At 42.5% G+C, this 19,854-nt stretch overlaps 1 protein-coding gene across 3 annotated transcripts in view; it reads left to right on the top strand.

Moving 5' to 3' along the window:
* The first annotated feature begins 447 nt into the window (after nucleotides 1–447).
* Rbms1 (RNA binding motif single stranded interacting protein 1) overlaps nucleotides 448–19,854 on the top strand; it is a 215,360-nt gene continuing 195,953 nt past the window's right edge. Inside the window, exon 1 of one of the 3 annotated variants that reach the window (XM_032903374.1) lies at nucleotides 448–961. In XM_032903374.1, coding sequence (XP_032759265.1) covers nucleotides 887–961 — 75 coding nt within the window. In that variant the 5' untranslated portion in view covers nucleotides 448–886. The remainder of the gene's footprint in view (nucleotides 962–19,854) is intronic. The other 2 variants (XM_032903373.1, XM_032903370.1) reach the window with 2 other exon arrangements.

The raw sequence follows: 19,854 nt of genomic DNA, 5'->3' as shown, positions 1-19,854 counted from the left end.
TGTGTGGGTGGAACAGAACCCAGGTGTCCTGGCTTTGTGGTTGGACATTAAAGCATTTTCCTTTGTGGGGAGAAAAAAAAAAAAAAGATCACCGGTCCGGGAATTTGGGGGAAGTGAGAGATTAATCAGATTTCCTCTTTCCCTCTTTCCCTCCCTCCCCCACTTACGAAGATTAAAAACTCAGGAAAGCTAGAGGTGCCTTCTCGGCAGTTATTAAGCAGGGTCTACCAAACCTATTCCCACCCTGGACACAAAGCGATCGCCGCTCCCAGAGATTCTGTGCGTCCTCTTGAGAGCCTAGGAGGTGAGAGGAGTGGTGGAAAGTCAGCCCTCACCTCCAGCGGGTCCCGGGCTCGGCGGCGCCCAAGCCCCGCCCCCGGCCGCCCTTCCCCCGCGGCCTCGGCAGCCAGCCCCTCTCCCCTCTCGCTGTCGGGCGCACCCACCCCAGATGCCGCCTGGCACCAAGCGCAGCCGCCGCCGCCGCCGTACTTTCCACTTGTATTGATCACTCCTAGCTGGGCTCAGCCTGCTCCCGGAGCGCAGCGCGGCCAGAGCGCCAGCCCTTGGCAGCTCGGGCACAGTCGGGCTCCCAGAGGAAACTCCTTGGGAGCGCCCTGTCCGGGGTGTCCTCTGCGCTCTGCAGTGTCTTTCTGTCTGCCTTGAAGGAGGAGGAGGAGAAGGAGGAGGAGGAAGAGCAGAAGGAGGAGGAGGAGGTGGAGGAGGAGGACGTCGTCTGGTCCCGGTTGGGAGGTGGAGCAGTGGCAGCAGCAGCCGCCGAGGCAGCCGCCGCCGCCGCCTCCGGAAAGGGAGAGGCAGGAGAGAGAGATCGGGACTTGGAAAACCTAAAGTGTCTGCGACCCTGCACGGCAGGCTTCCTTCCAGCTTCATGGGCAAAGTGTGGAAACAACAGATGTACCCTCAGTACGCCACCTATTACTACCCCCAGTATCTGCAAGCCAAGGTAAGGAGGCGCGGGGAAGAGTCGCCAAAGGAGGGGACCGCGGAGGCGCGCGCCGGGCCGGGCTGGGGAGGGGCGCACGGCGACCCTCCCGCCTCCGGGCGCAAGTGCTGGGGTTGCTAACTATAGCGCTGGCCTGGGCAGAGCCAGGCTGTGCGCGGGGCGGCGGCTTCCCGGGGAGCCGATCGCGGCGATCGGGTTACAGAGAGTAGCGGGGGGAGCGACTAGACAGGAAAGGACCGCTGGCCCCTTCCTGGCCGGCGAGGAGGAAAGGGTCTCGCGGCCTCACGGCTCCCCCTCGTCCAGCCGGGGCTGGCGGCCGGCCGATGCTTGGGGCCGGCGGCAGGACCTGCTGGCGGCACGGCTTTCAGACCTCTCCAGGGCCTCGCCCTGCGGGCAGTAACTGTGGGGTCCCCTTGAGTGGCGCGCAGCCCCCCGCCCCGCCCCGCCCCGCCCCACAGGACTACCCTCCAGCTCCCGCGCGCGCGACGATTGTGGCCGGAGGGGGCCGGGACGGTCTCCTCCCTGCCTTGGGCCCTATGCGCCCGCCCCTCGCCTCTGATCTTTGTGCGGTGTGGCACTTCACCTGGTTACTGATTTCCACTTTTACGCTGGTGTTTTGGGTAGAGAAGTGGCCAAAGTTCACTCTGCATTCATTGATGTCCCCTTTAATCTTCTCTGTAGCTTTTACATGGGAGGGACAATGGACAGATTTCGATGCATAAAAAGAAGTGACTTTGTATTTACTTTTCCTTTTTTGTTGTTGTTTTTAAACCGCCTTGAGTGTTTACCAGAGAGTGATTTCCAATTCTGCTCAAAAGTGGCACAGTCTTGGGTAAGGACTGCTGATGACATGTAGGCAGGCAAATTGTGCCTGGCTTTCCAGGGACCCTGGGCACTTTGTTAATGGGCCTATGCTAATTTTACAACAGTTTGATGTCTCATAAACTAATTTTAAAAAATTATTAGGGTTCATGAAAAGTGCACCTTACCGCCCTGGAATCATACGCCACAATTAGGGAAGGCAGAATGTGATGGTGGGTACAGCAGCCTTCTTCAACTGTTAACACACCTAGTATGTCTTTCTAGATCACAAAAGAATCAGGTATGGATGCAGTGTTTGAACTTTCTTTAGGGGATTGTTTGCTGGCAGATGGACATTGCTGACCTGGTACTAAGAATCTATGCTTCAACCTTGAAAGCTTTTCTTTCTCTCAATGTGTGTGGTCCATGATGCCCTACAACATAGCTCAGTGTTTGTCCATGTAAAAAGGACTTGTCAGCAGAGGCCAGAAATTTCCCAGCACCCAAAGGCCTCCTTGCTGCTCTCCCAATTCCCCACTTACCTTCGCTCACTGGGGATCTGTAAGGTGTTCGCAACTGCTAGAGCACGACCGTTCATCTCCATGTGGTTGACATGCCATTGTTTTAGGAACTTGAGGGAGAGATTCTCTCTCTCTCTCTCTCTCTCTCTCTCTCTCTCTCTCTCTCTCTCTCTCTCTCTCCCCTCTCTCTCTCTCTCTCTCTCTCTCTCTCTCTCTCTCTCTCTCTCTCTCTTTCTCTCTCTCTCTCTGTGTATGTGTGCTGTTCGAAGAAATTTCGTAATGTGATCTATGCGCCACCTTTTAGCTGTGTTATATATTTGATGCATTCATTTAAATAATTATGCAGCATTTGGTTGCCTGAAGGACAAGCCTATTCAACACTTAACTCCATGAATAATAAATGCACACATTCAGGTGAAGAAGGGGAGGAGCCTGTTCCTATGAAACATTTACCTTAGTAATTTTTATGTACCATTAGTAAGTTAGAAACCAACTGCATAGCATTTAATATAGCTAATGCAATGCCATTTGGCTTTTATTATTATTATATATATAAATATTTTTTTTTTTGCCCTGTAAATAATTGAAGAGAGGGACAAACGGCAAAGCCTGTTAGAGTAATTAGGGCTGGATCCCAGGAAGCTTTAGGGTCCATTTTCTGAAAGTGTGCTTCCTGCATAAAGCATTTAATATTGATTTGTGTTACAGTAAATGACAGCCTCAAAACATACTTTGCTGTTTCTCCTATGAAATCTGAAATCTTATTACTCTGAATCCCTTTGTTTCAGGAGAAAGGTGCGTCCTCGCTTGACCTATATAATGCGGTGTTTTAAAAGTTTGGTAATTAAATCTAAACTCCCCATTGTAAAGGTGTCATAATTAGTTCAGAAAGGAGTGTCTCCAAAAACACGGAGATGCAGATTCTAGATATCAGAGTCGGAGTCAGGGACACGCACCCCTTTCCTCCTTCCTGTAGTCATTGGTAAGATGGCCGTAGTGGAAGTCATTAAGAAATATGGAGACTTTATTTGACTTCTAGTTTAATGACAAGCATAATCTGCCTGAAGAGTTAATGAACTCACCGCGAATGCTTGTCCACCGTGCGGATGCTTGCCCGTGTGTGTTCTGACCTTCAAGAGATGGAATACGTCACTCTTTGTAAAGTACACTGATGTGTTTGGCTAGTCCCAGCTGTTGTGAACTCCTGCTTGAAAGCTGTGTCAAAAAACTAAGCAATGGTATGTTAGTTATTCAAGAACGTATTTTAACCTGAGATTATACAGTAGATGTGGTTTTGTTGGGTTACGTGAGGAGTAGATGGATCTGACATATTTCCTCAGAGGACTGAGTGAATACCGATTTTAAAAAAGTTCTTCGGGTTGGGGATTTAGCTCAGTGGTAGAGCACTTGCCTAGCAAGCTCAAGGCCCTGGGTTCGGTCCCCAGCTCCGGGAAAAAAAAAAGAAAAGAAAAAAGTTCTTTAAAACAAATTTTATTAGCACACTTTCAAAAGTTGCATGTGCAAATGCTTCTTGTGTTAATCTGATCAGAGCCTGTTTTGGCAAATTTATTTTTGAAAGATGCTCCCATAAAACACATCAATTCATTTTACAATCAGGAAAATAACACTTAGAGCCAACAACTATATCTGGGTACCTCTCGCTTTGACACAAAGGAAAGGTAATAGCATCTGCACAGAGCTTCCGGTTCATGTGAGGCTTCTGAGAAGAGAGTGGGCCTGGATACATGTGAAATGTAAAGTCTCTGTCATGCCTCAGCCTATGGTAACACAGAACTGGAGCACCCACTTTTACTCCATGGGGGTGGTTTTGTTTTGTTTTGTTGGTTTTTATTTCGCAGTCAGTGCTGTCTTATTTCAGCTGGTCTGCCTTATCACCTGGCACTGTCAGCCTGAAGTATCCTTTGATGTAAGTTTGTAAACACAAGCACACATTGTTCTAAAGAATGTTCCAGATGTTAAGATGACTTATGAGATATCAGAGAGAGAGAGACAGAGACAGAGACAGAGACAGAAAGACAGAGAGACAGAGAGACAGAGAGACAGAGAGACAGAGAGAGGAAGAGAAAGAGAGAGAAAGGGGGGGAAGAAAGAAGGAAATTTTGATTAACATTTTAACTCGGAGATTTTTTTACGTACAAGTTACAAGTTGTTAGCTAGTGGAAGGAATCATGGCTAGTGTCCACAAGAAACACCAGAACATACATTACTACTGAGGCAAATATTTAAGTGTTTATAGGGATACAATACTTATTCCTTCTCTTTGGAAGAAAGAGAAGTGTATGTTTTTCTTAATTTATATTGCTTGCTGGATATTTTGTACCCTTAAAGGCAACATGATACATATAATCTTTATTCATATGTTATTAGTCTACAGTTTTCTACAATATATCAAAAGCAATATATCTAAAATATATATGTTTTGTGCATATAATGTTTTTTGTATTAATGAAATGTTTTGCACTAAAGAAATGACTGCTACAGAAGGGAAATAATTTTGTTTTAAGATGATTTTTTTGTATAAATGGATACTAAAGGATATATCTACACTTAGCTCCAAAATACAAAAAATAATAAGATAATTTTGAATTCCACTCCTAAAGGCTGCAGGGACAAGACAGTTCCCATCTCAGCCTCTTTCACACACTGAACCATTTCACTGGACTTTTAAATCGTTATTTACGTGTAGTTGATAAATATTATGCCAAACAATCTGACTCTTCTAGAAATCAAGATTATGACTCTAGGTGAAAAAAAAATAGTGACCAGGTAGATGTGAGGTACAAGGGCACAAGCTGTGGGTGCCTTGAGTGGGTCTTAAGAGGCGCCTGCCATCACCAGGTGAGAAAAGGTCGCTTAGACGCAGCAGCACAGCAATGCAGCGTTTCACAAAGCTGTGCTAGCTTGATTTCCTTCGTAGGGTATCTTTAGTGTCTAGACAAGGCTTGAAAGAATCAAGGTTATGGAGAGGGTCAAAGTAAGGTTGCAATATAAAGCAATATCAGTGAACCCCTTCTTTCAGGTATCTTTAGAGTTTTGTGGAATGTAAACAACTATGAGCTCTGGGTTGAGAGTGAAATTTTAAGCTGCTAGAAAAGATGAGGGGAAGATGTGTGAGGGAGGAGTGTGCATTGTGTATCATGACTCTATACTCGCCTCCGATATCTGGCAGTGTTGAGGTGGAATTTAAATTCAAATGCAGAGAATGTCCACATAATACATTTTGGGGGGACCTTTACTAATATGTACTATGTCGGTAGTTTGTCTAATGGTTTGTTGAAACTCTGAAGTTATTACCTAATAATAAAGTTATTTTCATAATAAAGTTATAATAGAAAGTTCTAAGTTATAGATCTCTTAGCCAAATAGAAAATTCCTCTTTTCTTTTCCTCTCTTTCTATTTGAGAAACAACTTCTAGGGAAGCAAATCATTTTTTTAATGTATCACATTACCCAATAACCATATATAAGAAAGAGCTATCTAGAATGGAGAAATAAGTGTTCCATAAAGATGGAGGGAGTGGCTAAGAGTTTGTTCATGCTCATGAAGAAGAGGGCTCTCTTACCTAGTTTGTTTTGCCCTGGGCACTCTAGAACCCTGTCTTCAGAAACACAAGGACTTCCCTGGTTCTAGCCCCGTCCCCCGTCCCCGATTTCTAAAATAATAGGTGCTGAATAAATACTTAGTATTATTCAGGCGAGAGAGAGAGAGAGAGAGAGAGAGAGAGAGAGAGAGAGAGAGGAAGAAGGAGGAGGAAGAGGAGGAAGAGAGGAGGAGGAGGAGGAAGAGGAGGAGGAGGAGGAGGAACCGTTTTATTGAGATTTGTATTTTCATTTACTTTGTTCCTTCAGTGAAATTTTCCAAATGATTTGGGAATTTAGTTAGAACCCTAAAAAGAATTATATATTGATGTGTCAATGGCTTATACAACCCTGCCCCACACCTCTCTCCTGCCGGGTGTGTGCCTAAGAGATCTACAATAAAGACCATGGATACAAGGGGAGTTGTGACTGGGGCACATTAAGGAGACGTCACACAGTGAGTTGGGAACGCAGCCTACCTGAACATCTCTCATCAGTCTACCAGCCTTTACCAACCCCGCTTGAATGTTTTCTGCTTAATCTTCCAGAAAATTCCTTTTGGGGACTGGGGGTGGGTATATCTCATTTACTCATCTAAAAATAACCACTAACACACAAATTGAGGCTGACATGTTGGGTTGTAGTTCTCACCATGTAATCCTAAACTTGGCACTTGTCCGTCTAGCTCTTGAATCCAGAAAATATAGATTTTTTTTTTAAAAAAAAATCTCATTCATTGTGATGGTTAAATAAATTAAAAAAAAAAAACCAACAACAACAATGTATCAAGCTGTCCTGAAGGAAGAGTCTTAGTCAATGAAAGGTAGCTTATTTAAGCACAAACATAGAATAACGTCAGTTACTAAAATGCAACACCATAATATTTGATGTAACATCAAGGTAAATATTCAAGAGTTGAACATTGGACTGAGGGATGTTGTGCAGGGTGGACTGAAGTGTTCTTGTTTCTCTGCTCTCATTTTAATGAATAAATAGTGAAAGCTGAACTTGGCAGGGTTTCATGAAAACACTCTTTAGGTGACAGAACTGGGAGTTGCATCAGGTGACACACAGAAAATGGCCTCAGCACCACATGTGCCAGACACGTGCAGATTCCACATTGGAAGCGAAACACTCCCGAGTCTAGTAGGTTTGAGAGGGACAATGAAAGGCGGTTGTGGTAGCCATGCCAACAGCCGGATGAATATACCCAAAGTCTGATTGCCATGCTGACAACGAACCAAACATAATCCAAAATCTAATTCTTCACATTTGCTTAGGGTAGATATTCTCCTTACCATCTTTGTATGAATATTTTCATTTTTCAATCAATCCCAGGAAGGTAACCATGTTGACAAGAAACAAAAAGGGATAAAAAAAAGGAGAGACTGATGTTTTGACCTCTTGGGGCAGCAAATTTAGAATGGTGAGGATTGTTGTCTCTTCTGCATTGTCTTTTAGCAAATGTTTAAATGGATGCACCTGTCGTTTTAGAAGACGTTAATTAAGGAGACTCTTCTGGATACTGACTAACCGATATGGGTTCTCAAAGAGAGGTTGTATGCGAGTATGCCCCTAACTGGCACTGTAAGCTTGCAAGATCATCTAATACATGATGCCCTACAGTGGTCATAATATATGTGTGCTGAAATTAGGTTACGTTTTCTGCTGGTTGCCTGTTGGTAAATTGCATGATGCCCATCCGTTGTGCTCCCGAGTGAACCCAGTATCTGTCCTCTGAGGGTAGGATGTGCCAGGGAATACCTGCTCCCTGTTCTAGCACACTGTGACACACCGGGAAAACAGAATAGACACCGTTTAAGGAATAAGAGGACAGTTACAACACAGCACAGCTAGACAACATTGGCACTGCAACCAAAGGTCTGAGTGACAGAGAAAGTCCTGAGACCTGGATGGTATTAAAAATTCATGTGGATTTTGTGAGGAAAAGCAGAGTTCCAAGAGAAGCTACCACTAATCTGAGAATCTTAGAAAGAAATTGGGCCTTAAATAAATGAATGGAAATTCCTTGAATTAATAATCAGCTTTATTTTATTTGGTTCTTTTGCTTTATAATTCTCTTGAGGGTGCTTTGAATTTTAAAAAGAATTGCATTTTGTTGTACTTTACGTTAACACTGTCCCTTAAAATTCCATACCCGATTTCTTTATTTTACATTATTTTCTGTGTTATGCTTACAAATGTGCTGTTAAGCCAGCCTATTAGTGTGGTGGCAGGCTGGTAATGTAGTCTTTAAATGATGGCATAATGACCATACAGAAATGTTATTTGTATTGTTATATTTTATTTAAAGCAATGTTTATTTCTCCCAACCCATTAGCCTCACTTATGGAAAAAGGAAGAAAACAAATTTGGCATTCTAAATGTCTCTAACTAGATCTTTGCCTGTATCGTAGGCAGTGGTGATATCCAGTTTGAGTTAGCCCAGTTGAAAGATTTATTTTCAAAATTATTCCTGGCCTTTCGTGAATATCCGTTTATGGGGTCGTTATCTAACTTCATTTTAAATGAGATGTTATTCACCTCTGCAAGTAGAACCCAGTGATGTAGGAGTCGTACGCTCTTCTGCTTGACTCTGTGTGGGATCCAGGACCCATCCTTCCACTGGCTGCTTCCTGGACATGTGTTACACAGTTAGGGCTCCTGGGTCCTAGACAAGGGATTTCAGGGAAATGCTTTACTCAACAAAATGAGATCATTTCACAGATGCCTGCCTTAAGTCATTTCGCTGGTCTTGAAGGACGAGTTTCCAAGTTCTGCAAGAGTTGCCCTATTTCACAAAATATCTCTTCTATTTCCTGTGAGTTGAAAAGTTCAGAATGGCACAAGTGGGTAGGTTCCTTCATTGAACACTGCATCTTTAACCTGAGATTCCTGGAGGGGGAAATAAATATTACCAAGATGATTTTCATGCCATAAGCTTACATCTATATTAGCCTCAAGTAACATTAGACCATTTCCCCCGCTAGGTATTTGTTTCCACAGTAATGATTTTGAGTTGACAACAGAAGTAAATTCGTACAGGAGATCCTCTGGTAATCATCCGCTTAGATCACAAGAAATATTTTCTTAGTTTATATTATAGTGTGTCAGGTAAAGTGTCTGGTTACGTAGAAAAGTAAACGACTAGAAATTTGTAACCCCATCAAGGATCCTCTCCTCAGTGGTGTTTGGGACTTGCCATCAGCCCAAAATGAAGAAATTTATACAATAAAAATTTGCCAGAAAAAAAAATTCAAGTTATTAACTACAATACTCTCAAAACCCTCTTGACCTCCTACACAGCCTGGTTCTGATTAATTCTCTTGTTTTAAACATGCAAGTCTTTAAAAAAAAATGTCCATGTGATCATTTGCATACTTCTAGGTTTTTTTTTCTTTTTTTTAAATAGAAAAAAATCGACTCCTAGAGAATTAATGGAAGTTTTCCTCACCCTCTATGTGATTCATTTGGTGATTCGGCATGCCTTGATTTAAAAGTGAGTTGAATGTGTGCATGAGTGAGTGAGTGAGTGAGTGAGTGAGTGAGTACATGTGTGTGTGTATCTCTGTGTGTGTGTGTGTGTGTGTTGTGTGTGTGTTGTGTGTGTATGTGTATATGTGTGTATATATGTGTATATGTGTGTGTGTGGTTTATGTGCGTGTGTGTATGCATTTGTGCTTTTGTGGGTATGTGTGTGTGTGCGTGTATGTGTATGCAGTATGTGTGTATGTGCGTGTATGTGTATGCATGTGTGTGTGCACATGTTCATGCTCACCCTTATGCATGCATGCTCACGCAGATGCACACCAGAGTCAGAGGATGATCTCAGTTATTGCTTCTCCATAAATTGGTTTTGAACAAGGTCTGTCAGTCACTTGGGCTTGCTGGTTAGCTCACCAGAAAGTCCCAGAATCCACCTGTCTCTCCCTCCCCCACCCTGGGATGACAAGTACACACCACCATGTCTGTGTACCAAGTACTTTCCTGACTGATCTCTCTCCCTCCAGCCATCCGATACGTTTATTCTACACAGTTCACTTGTCAGTTGGTGATCCAGAACTGGAAACTCAATTCCTCTACGAGTTGTCATACTTAAAAGGCGGAGTTCCCACCCAGCCCATGTGAGCCTATTATAGAAGTGATCCACATTCTAAATCACTGAAAGGTCTATACCACTTCCATCACAGGACCCAACCAACCGCCAGGGCATGCCTCTTGAAGAAGGGGATGAGTGTTAAGAGTGGGAATTCCTGGAGCTCATCTTGGCCTTCTTCAGCCGGGATGACTTGGTTTAGAAGTTCTGAGATAGGGCTTTGAGCTTTTAGGACTGAGGAATGGGCTTCTAGGAGATGAGCCGTGTGGCTCAGGACAGCAGATGACTGGGACATCTACAAAAGCAGCTGTTGACTCTGGAGCTTCCAGCTGTGGTCAACCCCCTGGGGCCTCCTCTCTCCCAGGCTCTCCACTCTCCACTTTTCTATTGTTCTACACTAATCTAGATAATCTCTGGTTTGCTGACTTCTTCCCACTTAAAAAGAAATACAGCCCCAAGTGGTGCTTCTCATCTCCAGCTCATCCTGGTTCTTAATTTCAAGCCTCTCTATCATCTTTGGTCCTCGCATAGTCCAGAGCTCTGAGCCAAGCCAACCTGGCCTGGCTGGTAACCGGGAAACACGAACCCCAAGTCCCCAACGATACAGTTTCCTGGATAGTTTTGTTTTCATCCCAGTCCACGCAGGGCTCAGAACTCCCAGGGAACCCTGCACTTTCTTGAGACAGTATGGATTCCTATTTATTTAAATTTCTACCTAGAATCACCGTATGAAGCACAGATTCAGAGTCTGACCCAGGAACTGGAGAGGTGGCTGAAGTTAAGAGTACTGGCGACGCTTCCAGAGGTCCTGAGTTCAAATCCCAGAAACCACATGGCGACTCACAACCATCCGTAGTGGGATCTGATGCCCTCTTCTGGTGTGTCTGAAGACGGTGCACTCATATACATAAAATAAATAAATCTTAAAAAAAAAAAGTATCCAATCCTGAAAGGAGAGGGGAAAAAAAAAAGAATTGGCTCATGCTTATGATGACCCCTTGGAATTCTGTTTGTGGATTGTGGTGTCACCAGCTTCTAGTGTGAAGAACTGGACAGACCTGCGGCTTGCAGTTAGTAGAAGGACATAGCCAGGGGGGTTTTTTACCAACCCTAGGGTGTTTCCTTCCTGCCTCTCCCCACCCCTATGCTCAGCTTCTCTTTCTACACTAAGAGTTGAGCCACTGTGGACCGACTGCTGAGCACCGACAGGCATGTGTGCTCTGTGTAGATCCCACAGTGACGTCACAGGGAAGCCATTCCCACTCGCTCTGCCTAGATCCTGCACCGAGTGTGTCCCACTTATTTTGACTGAAAAAGCCTTCCTTACCTTTGAATGCCACAGATCGTGACTGAGACATTGCTAACTGTAGTTGTCCATTTGAATTGGAGTTTCCTTCTGATTTTTTTTAATCCAACTTTATGTGGAAATTTAGAATACACTTTTATTTGTCAACGCCTAAGTATTACAGCAGCATTGAATGCTATAGTTTCATAATTTGAAAAAGATGTATAATTAACATATTAGAAACTACTTTGACAACAAACCTGTGTGTTCCTAATGAGATTATAACTTAAGCACGCACAGTCGAATGACAGGTGTTTACATTTTTTTCTTAATCCACAAGTGAAATGTAGAGTCACAGGTAACCTTTCCTATTTCTTAACCATTTCGATACTTTTTCAGCAAATACATACACGAGAATTCTGCCTATTTTAAATATGTTTCTTACTTGGTAGCCGTTTCTCAGATTTTTCTCAGAATAGCAGAAACCTTAAACGTTGATTTGTTCTTTATTATTTTTAAGAAAGAGATTTTTTTTTTTTAGCAGACACAAACAGGGGGGTGTTCGAGTCGGTGTTGGGTGTCACTTAATCCTCTTCTGCGTCTGTCACAGATTCAGATGCATTGTCTCGGCAGCATCTGGTGTTCCAAGGCGCATCCTCTGTGGCTGCAGACTTTGATTTGACTGGGGTGGGGGCTCACATGGAGATAAATTCGCTGTGATGGTGATCTGTGTCTGGGCCCTAATGAATATCTGCTTTCCAGGGCGCCGTAACAGCTCCTCTCTTGGTTTCCTGTTTCTTCGCCTCTTTTATAAGATCCTTGTTAAACCCAGCAAATGGGGTTGTTTTTGTTTGTTTTTCAATATGCAAATGCCTCTGTATCTCTTTATGGGGGAAATAAAGCCACGTGTTTAAAGGAAATATATCAATTAACCCAGGGAGAACTGAACAGCCCACCACAGACTAGCAGAGCTACAGCTCTTTCCCACCACTCAAGCACATTATATAAAAATCATCTAGTTGAAATCACATGCATGGAATTACCTGGACAATTCAATTAAGGTGGACTAACACCTATGGGGCAGGCTTTGTGTTATACCCTGAAAAGTATGAATATGTAGTGAAGACATGATTTGTACCATGTGCAGCACAGTGGGATTACATATTTAGCTAGTTAAAGGTTTGCATTGAGGTAGAATATATTGCAGAACAGATATATATACTAAAGGGCCAGTTTACAGATGCCTAGGTGACAATGTAACATTTCCATTGACATTGTAACATTCCCCCAAGCAGCCTCCTTTGTACTGACCACCCATAGCCATTTATTCATCTTCTGGCTTTGAGGATTACTGTTACCTTTTCTTAGACTTCCTAACAATGAAATTCCACCATGTAGCTCCTCTTGAACTTGTCCTTTCTAGTTCATCATTGTTTTGGTTTGAGTCATCAGTGTTATCATATGTGAGGTGTTTTTAAGATCCCGTGTGGTAGTCTATCACAGATAGACCGGATTGTATTCATCCATCCTATTATTCATGGGTGTTTGGATTATTTCAATTTGGGGCTGTTTTGCATCAAATTGCTATAATTACTGTTGTTCATATCATGCGTTCAATGCATTACTCCTAATAGTGGAATTACAGGTTGTGGGATGTGTGTGTGCTTGGCTTTGGGAGATATTAGCAGCTTCCATTTCTGCCAACAGAGCGCAAGAAAGCTAACTGCTCTGCATGGTCACTCACGCTTGCTAGTGTCGGTCCTTCTTACTGTATCCTGCTGGTTAGTAGTCCTCCCTTCCTCCCTTCCCCCTCCCCTCCCCCTCCTTCCCCTCCCCCTCCCCCTCCTCAACTGCTGCCCCATTTTGTCTTCCTCCTCACCATTGTCTAGGATGGTCTTGAGCTCCTGGGTTCAAACATGTGTCACCTTGTCTGGCTTTCCATAAAGCTTATTGGTCAGTCGGTGTCCTCTTATAAACTCTGCTTCAGATTTTCCATTCACTTTTTTGAAATAACAGTTTTACTGGGCTGTGATACACACAGCATCCGACTACTTTTCACTACCTTTGGATTGCCTTTTTTTTTTTTTTATTGCTTTGTGGGTTTTTAAAATAGGCAGCCATCCTTCATCAAGCACGTATGAGGGTATCCCCTAACTTTCGGTTTTCCCATTCTTTCTGTCTGACTTTTTTTTAATAAACGCAGTTTCTTGTTTTTAACGATGTTTTATCCGCGAGTCTTTTCTGACTGTTGCCTTTGGTGTCTTTTAAGGCGGTCTCCGCTGCTTTGAGGTCATGGGCTTGTTTCCTGCTTCCTACTTTAGAAGTACTTTGTTCCCCAAATCCAGGTCTGCAATCCATTTCTAATTAGTTTCTGTGTATCATATGTATAAGCTCAAGATTTTTCCCATCTGGGTGCATAATGAACCAGCACCATTTGTTGAAAAGACATTTTTCCCTTTGTGAATTTCAGTGTTGCTTTTTAAGTCAAGCGACCGCATTTGCGTGGGGTTTTTTGTCTGGATTCTTGTTTGGTTCCACATTTAGTCTTGTGCCCAAAAGTCATTGTCTCAATTACTGTAGCAATACAGTGCGGGTATACATTGTAACATTGAACCATTCCAGGTCTTTTACATCTCCTTCCAGATTTCAGGATCACTTTGTCAGTTCTCCTCCACAGAGAAACATACTAGAATTTTAAAAATTAAAATGATATGGGATCTATCGGAAAAATGGAAGAACCATTAAACACTGCTGACTCTTCCGAGCTGCAGCGTGATGTATTTTCACCTGAAATCACTGCACGGAGAAAGCTGGTTCTAGACATTTTGTTTATTTACTGTATGGTCTGATTTCTTTGAAATGTACAGTATGGTAGTTGTTGATAGAAACTGTGACAAAAATAATTACTTTGAAGAACGAGTGAATACTTTTTATTGTCACAGCCTAAATTAAAATTGAAAAGCAGCTTGCTATGGACACGTACCCTTTGAAAACAAAGGACATCTTTCTGGATTGTTCTTTTATTCCATCCAAAATAACATTCTCCTTTCTGCTCTGTTTTCTCTTGGAGGCTTTGTTTGGTCTTGTCCTGAAAGTCTACTGCCATGCCTTCTGTACATACGAATGTATGTGTATGTATATATGTATGTATGCATGCATGCATATGACAATAAATTTAATTCAGTGACTTTGGTTTGGAGAATTTTCTGACATCTCTCAAGATTTTTCAAAATATGTATCTTATATTATGAACCTAAAGGCTGGGAATTCCTAATTCAACAGTAACTTCTGAACAAGACATCATGCTGTTCTCTGGGCTTCTCTTTCCTTCAAAACTTTTCTTAGATGTTCCAAAAATTTACATATATGTTTTTCTTGCCTTGTAAAGTTTTAAGCTTTGATTATTGCTGTCTTCAATCAGCCAAAACCAACTGTAGAGAACCTTCAAAGCTTATTAGTGCTGGCTATGTTGGCCTAGGTTGAGTGGGTGGTTAAATAGATCATCTCTGAAGTTTCTTTCAACTCTAAAATTTATGATTCTGGGAATTTATAACATCCAAACCACAGAATGCTAGACTTGGAAAGAACTTGAGGATCATCTGGTCCAAGTCCTCCTTTTGCAGATGAGGATGGCTGTCCAGGGTGGAGAGACTAGAGGGGCATGGGTAAGGAGGGCAAGAGAGCCAGGATTGTGGGGCTGGGTTTCATTTCACATGACTGTTCATCACCTTGGCCATGAAGGAAGATGGGAGACCTCACACAAGCCTCAGGAGTCACTCCAGGAAACCAATCACAAGCTTGGATGGGACAAGTGTCACCACCTGGTGTCAACAGGAATCTGTAGTCCCCATGCTCTGAGGTCGTCCTGCAGGGAAGGCTGGTAGACTGTCCCACTTCCTTTTGCCAATAGAGGCTTACCATAGGCTGAATCTCTGACTTTACCAGAGCCAGGCTCTGAGCTAGATCTGATTTTCTCTCTGGTTTCAGAGTACCTGAACAGCCAATACAAGGACCTCCTCATCCTCTGTGGGTCCTGGATTATCTGTGTCCTTGTTCTGTTTCTGGGTCCTTTTATCATATTCCTGAGGGTCTTTGTTTTCACCCTGGCAAAGGTAGATTCCAAAGTGCTTCATTCTGTCCCCCACTATGACTTTAACCCACTTAGTCCACAATGACCGCAAATCCAGTGGCTCTCTGATGAAACTCTTCCTCTGTTTCTCTAAGTGTTTTTGCTTGTTTTAATGGGAACCACATTCTTCCCAAAGCAGTCACTACACAGTAGTCTCTAGTTTTCTTCTAGGATATGGTGTTTGGTCAGAAGAAGACACTTCACCTTGGAATCACGCTTCGGATCTGTTTTAGTTAGCGATATGAATAACCTTGGAAAGACAAAGGTACCGTCAGTTGGTCCTCTGGGTCATGTGCACAGCTTTTCTCTTGTGCTCTTTGGATATAAGTCCCCCATCTGCATAATTGGCTGTGTGCTGTGCGGAAGGAGAGTCGAATACAGAAGCTGAGATACTTTAAGTAGACAGGAGGGAATGCTGTTTACATGCTGACCAAAAGATCCACCAAGGCCTCCTTAGTTCATGACCATGCATCCAAGGTTGTTACAGGCCACCAACTCTCTGGCAGAATGTATAATTTAAAGTTGGACCATCAAGAGGCCTCCTGATTAAAGATTAATTAGATATTAAGGAAAAAAATAGAAAATTATTTCGAAATAATTGAAGTCCTTTGGAAAAGAAGAGTTTATGGTATTTGACAGACAGCCTCTGAGGATCGCATAATGGAGTCAATTGTGACCACTTTTATTCGCTTATTTTTCACTGTTTTGAGCATCTTCTGCCTTAAACCTTTATTTTTTTTCCGCTCTGAAAGTGCGTGCAGCAGTAGCTGGCAAACTCTAGAAGCTACGGGAACTGTCAGAGACGGCTGTTGGGCAATTTCAAATCCCGTTATCTGTAATAGAACCAAGCTGTGCAGACCACTGTTATTTGACACGTATCATGGGCAGAAAGACTGCAGTGTTTAAAGGATGTGGAGAAACAGACCCATGTAGACAGTTGAGGGAACCTTTTATTACCGAGTAGCAGACTGCTAGGGCCGAGGATCTTAGATTAAATGGAGGAAATTGTGTTAATGCATCGAATCAAAAGATTTTGTTGTTAATCACACTCATGTATATTGTTCTTGAATAAATTGTTCCGAATCTTTTCCCGAACACAGCGGTAACCTTGAATTTGGATTTCTTTATTTAAACTTTATTTGTGAAAAAAAAAATGAGCATGCTTACCGCCTTAGAAGTAGGGCACAGTCTTTGTCTGCCTTAGAAATGCACATGATCAATGAGGGAATTAAAGTCTGAAAGAAAAATGGAAGTTCAGATCAATAGATGGGGCATTCGTTTGAATTAAGGCTTTTATGAGACTTACTTTTGGTTTATGTGTATTGGTTTTTGCCTATATGTGTGTTTGTACCCCAAGTACATGCAGTGCCCACAGAGGCCAGAAGAGGGCAGAAGAGTCATCTGGAGCCAGAGTTGCAAATGGTAGTAAGCCACCAGGAGGATGCTGGGAATCCAACTGGGGTCCTCTGCAGGAGCAACCAGTGCTTTGAACAGCTGAGCCATCTCTCGGGCTCCTCCCCTGAATTGCAAGACACTCCTTTCTCGACTAAGCTGACTGGCTAACTTACAAGTGTCAGTACTTTAGTCTCACTTTCTCGGTGTATTATGAAGCAAAGTTTACTCGCTTCTTGAGAATGCGCAGACATACATAGCTCTCAGTTGGGGCCTAAACACTGTTAGGCAGAGCGAAACCTCGTTCTTATGAAATATGAAAATGCGAGGCACATAGGATTTATTAATTGGATCGTTTTGCTTTTACTTAAGTGGTATTGCATTTAGACCATTTGTATAATAAATGTATTTATATTCGACCGTAGGAAAAGACTTAGAAATAAACCATTATGAAGGTATGCATATATTTGACAGGTTTAATATAGCATTTTTGCAAATTTAAGATTTTTTTTTCATGTAACGAAGTCTTGCCAGGCAGCTGGTGTCCGTCTTGACCTCAGGCTCACCCTAGTGCTGAGGTTGTAGGTGTGAAACTACTGATCCCCATCAAGAATGTGAGATTCTGAAAGACAAGAAATATTGTTTTTCATCTACTATAATGCTTTGGAACTTTATTGGATCAAATCCATATCTCTTATTTACTTCAGAGAAACAGGAGGGACGCACAGATCTCTTTAGGGATAAAATGCATCCACTTCAAACACACACATGATTGGACTGACAGGAGCTGGATTCTAAATTACCTAAGGGATGTGACCAGTATGGAGTTTTCCCATTAGATTTAATCCTGTGTCCTCACTAAGGTGATCACTACTGTTAAGCTCCTTTGTTAGTGTCACATGAGTACTTTATACAGTACAAGAGCAGGATGGTGAGCCACTGTTCTAAAGTAAAGGCGGTTAGTGTATCTGCATTCCAGCTTCTTAGGAGACCAAGCAAGGAGGCTCACCTCAGCTCAGGAATCCAAGGCCCTGGTGGACAGCATGGTAAGACTACCTCTCAAGCAACACCACCACCAGCAAAGCCAAACCCAGTACGCTTGTCCCTGGGCTCCCACAGGGAAGAGGTTCCAGACACCTCTCCCAAACAAACAGACAAATCTGCAGCTGCTTGTGACTCAGACAGAATACATTGTATTTGCATAGGATGTACACATTTCTTCCTGTATTATTTAAATCATCCCTGACTACTTACAATACACCACAATGTGAGTGATGTATAAGTCGGCGTTACACCATATTGGTTTCGAATTTGTATTTTTTTTAATCATACTGCTATGCTGTTTTTATTCCCACCCCCTCACCAATATTTTCAGTTATGGTTGTTTAAATCTGAGGACGTTGGACCCTCTGTGTCAACTGTGTAGCTTTCGGGTATAGAAAGAGAGGGGCATTAAAATGAAAACGTTTAGTATAATTTTTCAAACAACATAGTTGAAGCATTGTTATTCGAAATTTTAAACAATTATTTTAAAAGTAAAAAAGAATAAGGGGCTACACTTCTAAGGTCCGGTTTTAGGATCAGCTATAGGCCATTAGGCTACATCATTGCCTGACAAGAATAAGGGATGCCGTGAGTTAAGTTGTCATTATGGGCCATCGTCATATTTAGTGTGGAAGCAATGGGTACTGAAGACTGTCTACAAACACATTGGCAAAACGTGGGCAAGCCAGAACAAGTAACGGCAAATTCTGAAGCCAGGAAACAAAATTAAATATATTACTAAATATAATATATTACTATATTTATTACTACTTCTCTTTGGGGATAGTTTTGTTCCCTTTCCTTAACAGTTCTGCCTATTACCTTCTTAAACATCTATTATTACTTAAGGAATATAAAGATGTATTTAGTGGAGACCTACTACGCACAAAGCATCTGATGGGCTAGCCACTTCCAAGAAAGGATAACTTTGTAAGAAAAGTAGCTGTTGGTAGAACTGTCTTCCCACCCACATTTAATATGTAAAACCACCAAACAATTGTTGGCATTAAGTATTTGGAGGTGACATTATAAAGTGGCCCTGGGGACTTCCTATGTAATTACTCATCTAGTCAGTGCAGTTCTGTCTACTAGACCTTCACAGAGATGAGAACATTCCATGTCTATCACTGACCTCTGGAGACTGTGAAGCATTTCAAGTCAAACTAGTATGACCCAGGGACTGAGCTTTAAGTTCTAGCTATCTGCTGCTCTTGTGTGGGACAGATGTGGCTAGAGTAAACCCGTGCACACCAGTACTCCCTGGTTTGCTTCTTGAAATAAGAAGGTGCATCTTGCAATCCCAGGATTTTAAACCATTAAGAGCCCTAAAACGTGCTGGTGACTAACATGCAAAGGGGAAAGAAAACAAAACCAACAAAGATAAGAGCGATCCCAATCCATCTGCTAATTAACCCGTAGGCCAAATGTCTGAGAACCCTTTCATGTATGTAGCAATACTTAATAAAGGTAGGTATATTGATTTATGCTGAATTATCACTAGACGACGGCACTCAAATTTCCCATCATCTGAAGGGCTACTTCAATTTAAAAAAAAAAAAAAAAAAAAAAACAGCACTTAGGTTGCAAAAGCACATCTCCGTGATGTAGTTTGTCTGGACATATCCCCCTTCCCACGTTAGTTCCTCCTCAGTGTGGGCGGCTGCTCACGAAGGATGAAGAACTATGCACACAAGTAGAAGAAAACATGGCCGACATGCTATAAAATATAAAGATAGAAGATGTTAATGCTGCACTTACCATCTCTTCAATATTTTGGACGTTCATCAATTTTAGTTCTCTGCTGTTTGTTCGTTTTCTTTGGCTTAACGTTGTTGTGCAGATCATCTTCAGGATCGTGTCTTCCAATCTGATGTGAGTGTTCTATTTGTCCTTGCAAGAACACAACCTTCTCTTTTCAAGCTTTCAGAAACCTGAAGAAAGGATGACCTGAAGCTTACGGTTGTTCCATGGAGAGAAACATGTCACACTGTAAATACGGAATAGCATCTGTATTGCAAATAAAAA

Source organism: Rattus rattus, chromosome 5, assembly GCF_011064425.1.
Source record: "Rattus rattus isolate New Zealand chromosome 5, Rrattus_CSIRO_v1, whole genome shotgun sequence".
Taxonomy (NCBI): Eukaryota; Metazoa; Chordata; class Mammalia; order Rodentia; family Muridae; genus Rattus; species Rattus rattus.
The sequence above is the reverse complement of the archived record's forward strand: the minus strand, read 5'-3'. Positions and strand labels throughout refer to the sequence as shown.